This window comes from Limulus polyphemus, unplaced genomic scaffold, assembly GCF_000517525.1.
Source record: "Limulus polyphemus unplaced genomic scaffold, Limulus_polyphemus-2.1.2 Scaffold3514, whole genome shotgun sequence".
NCBI lineage: Eukaryota > Metazoa > Arthropoda > Merostomata > Xiphosura > Limulidae > Limulus > Limulus polyphemus.
Window position 1 is genome coordinate 7,872 of NW_013669124.1, and position 7,880 is coordinate 15,751.

Here is a 7,880-nt window from a genome sequence, read left to right on the forward strand (position 1 = left end):
TAGAGGGCGCCACAGTGGTCACGTGACTCGCTGACGCAACAATACACTTAATTTCAACAGTCGCTCTGTAACAAACGCTCATGTCTCACGTGGCCAACAATATTTTGTCCGCATACATTCAATTACTCATTACCTACACATTATCCCGTCACGTTGTGACCATCCAATCCAGTAAATGCTAGGGCATTCACGAAGGAACAGGATATTTCTGGAAAACAGGAGGCGTGATACTAGTCACGTGACCTCGCTGACGCAACAATATTGTATTCACCTGTTTAAAATCAACTAAGAACGTGAGTGTACCATTCTTCTTCATAACAGACTATATAAAATAAAAGTTTTACTATGTAAAACCGATAAAAACTTGTGTGAATCACTGTAATTGTTTTTTATTTTTAGTTATCACACATTACAACTGAATGTTTGTTTCTGCGCTAGCCGTCCCTAATTTAGCAGTGTAAGACTAGAGGGAAGGCAGCTAGTCATCACCACCCACCGCCAATTCTTGGGATACTCTTTTACCAACGAATAGTGGGATTGACCGTCACATTATAACGCCCCCACGGCTGAAAGGGCGAGCATGTTTGGCGTGACGGGGATTCGAACCCGCAACCCGCAGATTGCGAGTCGAGCGCCCTAACCACCTGGCCATGCCGGGCCTACACCTGAATGAATAGTCTATAAATGAGCTATTACAGCTTTTAAATCTCATGAGCATTGTAACTTGTAGGCGAGGTTATCATATTACGTTTGTGAAGGATGATGAGTAATATTTTAAGTTATTGATATTTAGCGTAAACCCATACAATGGATTATTTCTTTTTAGCCCATCGCGAGAAATCCAGTCTCGAATTTTAACTTTTTCAGTAAGTAAATTTACAATGTTAAATCCGGGGATAGATTCTTAGCTACTGATATAGTAGAGAGCCCATTCTGTATTTGCTCTAAAACGAACAAACAAGAACATAATAATTTATTTACAGGGGGGTAAACGTCAACTTTCTAGTGAAACTACACAGGACCAGCTCGTGGTCTACTGTCACTGTCACAATTCCATGAAAATACATTGGCATTCTTATGTTAGATATGAGCTACAACTTTTAAACTCTACACTACTTAACTGAATAAGTACAGTTGTTTAAACATTTGTTTAACAAAAAGTTAAAGCCTAGAATGGTCTATTCTTTCATTGGGGTGTGTGTTACAAGTTCTTCAAATACCTATAGAATGATAGGTTTCTTTTCGTGTGTGTAAAACACGTAAATATACCTGTTTGATTTTCGATACCTCTCTAGTATGAAGGCTTGGTTTGATCTGATATTTCATTGGTGGTAGTGCCCATGGTCACTGATGAGGAGTGGAATTCTCCGAAACTAGTCTGGCTCATAGACACACACACCCCAATGAAAGAATAGACCATTCTAGGCTTTAACTTTTTGTTAAACAAATGTTTAAACAACTCTACTTATTCAATTATGTACAAGCTGCCCAGTGTCAGATAAATATACAATGAATTAAATTGTAGCGGATTGTTACAAGTTCTTCAAATACCCATAGAATGATAGGTTTCTTTTAGTGAATGTAAAACACGTAAATACACCAGTTTGATTTTCTACACTACTTTTTAGAAAGTGACAAACAAGATGGCCACTATAACTTCTGCTGTCAACACGTAAAAGAGGTCAATGCTCAATTTAGTTCAATGTAGAGATCAGCGTTTGTCAAAGTAAACCTCACACTCAGCAATCGAGGATAATAGTTTCTTCATTTTTCAGATATTCAACCATGAAAAACTAAAGAAACAACAGAACATGAAATTCAATCGTCAAAGAAAGAAGTCATCAATTTGTATAGTCACAAAATCGCCCACAAACAGCTGAATAGTGTTACAACATTTTCATGGTTTAGTGAATATATAAAATGTGTTACGTATTGTTTCGGGAGATATAATTGAAACGAAAATTACCAATCCTTTATTATATATATAGAGTTATAAAGAGATCCTTTTTTTAATGCTTTATTGAATTCTGTACAGCCTTTGTTTTGTCACATTTTATACATCTTTAGAATGTCTACATGGCGATATCTAGCTACTTTTTTGATGTTTTTCTGGCGATTTCCTGTATTCTCACCAGTGTTTTGTGGTGATTGGAGATGGCAAAATGTGAAGGTGGTTACCAGTAGTTTAATTTGGTATTTCCGATAATTGCAGATTTTTTTCTAAATGCATTAAAATGAAATGTTAAAGCAAGTCATATTTTGATAAATTTCGTAAAATATATATAACTGTAGAAAAACGTATCTATTGAAATTATTTAATTAGTGCTTAATTTTAAAACTTTGATTCTTCGAAGTTCGAGCTAGAAACATATCGCATGCGCAAAAGTAATTTCTGTTAATGAATTTGGAAGTTATGAGATACTGTCAGTGTTGAGTTGTAAAGCTTAGCTTTTTCAAAAGATCGAAGTGTAATTCACATGTTTCTTGAAAGAGGTAATTGCAAACATGAAGTAGCGTATAAAAGGTCACTGATGAAAATAGTGAAGTCTTGAAAAGGTTGAATATGAAAACTGAACACTTTTCTTATGAGGGGAATTGTTTTTTTTTTTGTAAGTCAAGCTTCAGAGAAATTTTAAGGAAGGAAAATGTCATCTTGTAGTAAGTTGAAATATTTAGGATTTGAATCCTTTGTAAAACTTTGTAACATGCAACAAATATCAACAAAACTTTTCCATATTGTGTTGATTGATATTATCTATATTAAAGTAGTTTCTATATATTACATTACAAATAATACAATTGCTATCAATCAGTGGCAAAAGAACGAATGATTAATTCCAAACACAGAACTTCAGTCATTTTTGTGTTTTTATTTTTTACACTTTTTTATTCTTACAATAAGGTGATGCACGAGACATATTATAAAATCTGTCATTTGTCCGTAATGAGAAGAAGCATTTCTGGTGAACAGTTATAATTTATTGAAGTGAGGAGTAAACATCAAAATACATGATCAAAGAACTGGTAGAATATGTTGACTTAACCAACACAGTGGTGTAAGAAATGAAACATTTTATAAAAAATCCCTTTAGAGATGAGCCATGGCATGGCCTGGTGGTTAAGGTGTTCGACTCTCAGTCTGAGGATCACAGGTTCAAATTCTGGTCACTAGATATGCTTGCCCATTTATCTGTTGGAAAGTTATAATGTGATGGTCAATCTCATTATTCGTTGAAGAGCCCAATAGTTGGTGGGTGGTGCTACATTAGGAAAGGCTAAATGTAGATAGCCCTTGTGTAGATGTTTGTGAAATTCAAACAAGTTACTGTAACAATTTGTATAATTAGGTCTAATGTAATATTTAAAAAAACTGTATAGTTCTTGTCCTTTAAATTCTATCAGTTGTATATATTTATAACACATTATTCAGTATCACAATAAGAAATACAATGGATTAAATAAACTTGTTCAAAATAAGAGATATACTCTGTTTCATGATTTTTTATTAGAAAATACAGCAAACACAATCTTACTTAAAGTTTGTAAATTTGTACAAAATTCATATTTCTCAGAATTCAGATGAGTGCTTCTAAAAAATAAAAACATTGATCTACTGTACTTTAAAGAGTTTAAGACCACTTGACCTAACATAAATAACATGTAGATGGGATATACTTTGGTATGCTACACAGATCTATATGTAGGGACAGCTAACAAGAGGCTTGAAAAATATTATGTCGTAGAGTGTGTATCTGTAGCTCTGAATTGTGACCATTACAACCAGCTTTTGTTTAAAAGTATAGAATAGTATTTTAATAACAAACAATGATTAAGTGTTCTTGGTGATTGTCTTGTGGCTTATATTCTGTTTAACTACTTGATGTTTCTGTATAACTAGATCTGATGATCCCATAACTTCTACCTGGTGTTTTTTAGTTGTTTATCTGTAGCTTTAATAGATTCAGTGTTCATCTCTGGATGGAGAGCTTTATTCAATGATGTACATCTTTACATCTACAAAGTTCTCGTATCATTGTTTTTGCATCTATTAGTTGATCACATGACAATGAATCCAATTTCACATGGAGCATGCTAGTAAGATGATTTGGTAATCCATTCCAATGTCTCTTCTTCCCTCTTTATCCTGCTCTGGAACTTGTAATACTTTCTTTTAGTGGGACACTTCAAACCTGTTTGATGAAGAAGCTACAAGTTCTTGATTGTTGTTAAGACTCTTGTCTAGAACGTTGATCAATCTCTTTATATTGTTCTAAAGTATGCATCTTTGGGCATCTTCAAAAGAGAATTTCTTGAAAACTGACCAATCATAAGTTTGGCATCTTTGCCCATATGACCTAAATGTACAATTTACCTTCTTATAATGTTAATGCACACATAGCATAGTTTATTTATTTATTTACATTTTACTTTCATTTATTTTATCTTACTTTTTCTTAATTTACCTAATATTTTTTTCTATCATTAACTCAGACAAAACTTTAAAATAAAACTATTTTAGGCTGTACATGCATATATATTGCTGTCTGTGTTAGTTTTAGCACATAGTTTATAGTTTAAACTTCATGATATGTTATAAAGTTCAAAACTTAGTAGACTACTGTTAGTTGTGAGGAAGGGTGGTAGCCTGAAATGTTAGCTATAAGAATAATTACATCTTTTGTGAGCAATACTTAACTATTTAGTATTTTTACCATACTGATTTTTTGTCAACTGTGTAATTGTAATTGTTAGTACTCCCACAGTAACTATGGTAAAACAGAATAGAAGAATGGATGTTGTTTATGTTAGAGATGGTTAGTGTTTTTGTGAAGAGGTTGAAATCATTGGTTATTTCCAGTTTTTGTGACAATAAAAATTATTTTTGTACATGAAATATGTATCATTTAGAAAGTTAGTTGGATGTATTTATCTGCAATATTACATTTATTGTTATAATATTGTTATTATATTGTTATTGTTATTTATTGTTATTATATTGTTATTGTTATTTATTGTTATTATATTGTTATTGTTATTTATTGTTATTATATTGTTAATAGCTAAACATGTTATCATTATTTAATTATCAATTTATTTGATTTACGTCATTCTTTAAATACACTAAAACTTAGATAATATATAAGCTTAATTTACAACTTTCCTGTATTCAGTTTTTAAGTTTTTATGCTATCTTTGCTGATGTGAAACAAACTTGTAACAGGAGATGATTTCAAAATCTAAATGTATTTCTTGTTTGTTTAGAAATGTTAAGTTATACAGGATGTCCATAACTTTGATGTTGAACCACCTTATTAATTTAATATAATAAGAACAACATAAGAAACAGTTGTTGGTTGTGCTATAATGGAGGCTGACACTTGAACTACAGTTTGTCCATAACCAGTTTATACCTCAAGCTAGCCAATGTCCTAGGGTTAATCATTGTATTTACATTTGTAAATTATGTATGTAACAATGTCATATCTGATACCTTCATCATATAGATAATTTTATTAATTTAATATAATAAGAACAACATAAGAAACAGTTGTTGGTTGTGGTATAATGGAGGCTTCCACTTCAGTGGAAAAGAAACTTTAGATATCAGTCTGTTATATGCCATATATTGCAACTTTTTATCTGGTGTGGTTCCCATTCCATTCATTTAAAAAGTTCAATAATATATGGACATCCTATACTACATATTATAAATATTATACATCTAAAAAATATTATTAGAATAATTCATTTGTGAATTATGTGCACATCAAAAACTTCACTTAGAAGAATAATATGACACATAATTAAACTTGATTATTTATCGGTCTACTTTATTATAATTAAATGTTGGTGTATCTGTACAATAGTCAAGTTGAGAGAGGTGGAACTGTGATAAAGTAAAGAAAATGTGTCAACTCACAGTGAGAAATTGTTATAATGTAGTGATTCACAGAAGTTATTTTAAAATATGTAACAAAAGTATTTATTTTACACCTCTAGTAACAACAGAAGCTACTAGCCCAAAGAAGGATCTTCATTTACTGTCTCTGATTGTAAAATAAAAGAAGAAAAGTATGAAGATCCTAATGATACTGAGGTAATTTGTCTATTAAAAACTTTTATGATTCTTTAATTAGACAAAATAATTAGATATTTTTAGATATCATGTATGCAGTGTTGAAGTTATATGATATCTCACTTGAGATTATAATTTTGTTTTCTAATAATTAACGTTTAAAAAAAGTTCAGTTGTGAATAAGAATATATATCTTTGATAAACAGTAGACTGATGACAACAACAATGAACATTTGCCATGTGTGTGTGTGGTAACAAACATTTAATTCTTAAACATTTCAGAAATAAGTTTTCTAGTGAATATATTTTTAATTTACCTGGTGTGGTTCCAAAACAAAAATACCATTTGTAAGTTTTCAGGTTTTACATGTAGTATTTGTGTTCTGTATTGATAGCATTATTGATTTTTCTTCTGTTTTAGAATACATTTGTCCAAGTAAAAACTGAACAAAGTATTGATTCAACAAACGATGTCATTATTTCCAAGTTCAGTGAGAGTGATGATGAAACTGTTGATTGTTCACAACATGATGTTATGAGTTTGAAAAGTGAACCAAAAGAAGAGTTTCAACAAATTAACTCCGAGTTAGAAGGTTTATCAGGTGAGTGTAAACTTCAATAATTATATCCATTAACCATATGGTGATAGACAATTTTTCTACTAGTTACAGTAACACCACTTGTGTTAACCATATGGTGGTAGACTTTACTAGTAGAAAAGTGGTGTTACTGAATTGTGTTAAGCATATGGTTGGTAGACATACTAGTAGAAAAGTGGTATTACTGTAATGTGTTAACCATATGGTGGTAGACATACTAGTAAAAAAGTGGTGTTACTGTATTGTGTTAACCATATGGTGGTAGACATACTAGTAAAAAAGTGGTGTTACTGTATTGTGTTAACCATATGATGGTAGACATAGTAGTAAAAAATGGTGTTACTGTATTGTGTTAACCATATGGTGGTAGACATACTAGTAGAAAAGTAGTGTTACTGAATTGTGTTAAATAATATTAATAATGAACAATTTTTATAGAATAACACAGAATTGACTTTATAGTTTTATCTAGAGTCGTGTTAGATTTATTTGGTGATGTTCCTGATTGCAAGTTTTTTAGATATATACGAAGCCCAATCTATCACTTGGTATTCTAATTGTCACTTTAGATAAGCTTTTTTTATTAACACATATTATTCCATATTACAGTATCTATTAAAAACAAAGTTTTATTTCCTTGTTTTCTACTTTATTAAATACATTTCTAATAACATTTGTAGTGTAAGTAAAATACTGATATATAGTTTTAACATTTATTTTTTCAGACATCCTTAGTATCATACTCAATATGGTAACACTTACTCCAGTAACATGAGGTAAAAATGAAAAATATTAGATTTCAAAACAGGCAGTTTTACCACTAACATGTGAAAATTGTTTCCTTGTTGAGTTGTTTTTTATGTTATAGAGAAATGTTAATAGTGTTCTGTGATAAAATGTAGATCATGTATCAACTTACCCATAATTCTTCACTGTTCCTCCTGCATCAGCTCTGCTTTCCTTCATAATCCAGTTTTTCTTGTTGTCAGTTATGCTGCTAACTTTGTTACAATTCATTAGAAAATTAATGTTAATTCTGAGGCAGATAGTTCCAACAATAACCACACCTTCTGTGGAGGCTGTCTGTCGTTAGCACGCAAAATGAACCAGTTGCTGCATTGTCGTCCCTTATTGATGAATGTTTGAGGCTGTTAGTGCCGGTATACCTGGCACATTTCATGATTGGTTCGAGGCTCAACTTGTGG

The 7,880-nt window shown here is 31.3% G+C and overlaps 1 protein-coding gene across 9 annotated transcripts in view; it reads left to right on the top strand.

The window, feature by feature from the left end:
- The window catches only part of LOC106469492 (zinc finger protein OZF-like), a 105,415-nt gene that overhangs the window by 7,328 nt on the left and 90,207 nt on the right, over positions 1–7,880 (top strand). The window contains exons 1-3 of one of the 9 annotated variants that reach the window (XM_022398026.1): positions 1,400–2,170; positions 6,001–6,097; positions 6,498–6,678. In XM_022398026.1, coding sequence (XP_022253734.1) covers positions 6,612–6,678 — 67 coding nt within the window. In that variant the 5' untranslated portion in view covers positions 1,400–2,170; positions 6,001–6,097; positions 6,498–6,611. Of the gene's footprint in view, positions 1–1,399; positions 2,171–2,342; positions 2,659–6,000; positions 6,098–6,497; positions 6,679–7,880 lie in introns of those variants that run through there. The other 8 variants (XM_022398022.1, XM_022398023.1, XM_022398025.1 and 5 more) reach the window with 8 other exon arrangements.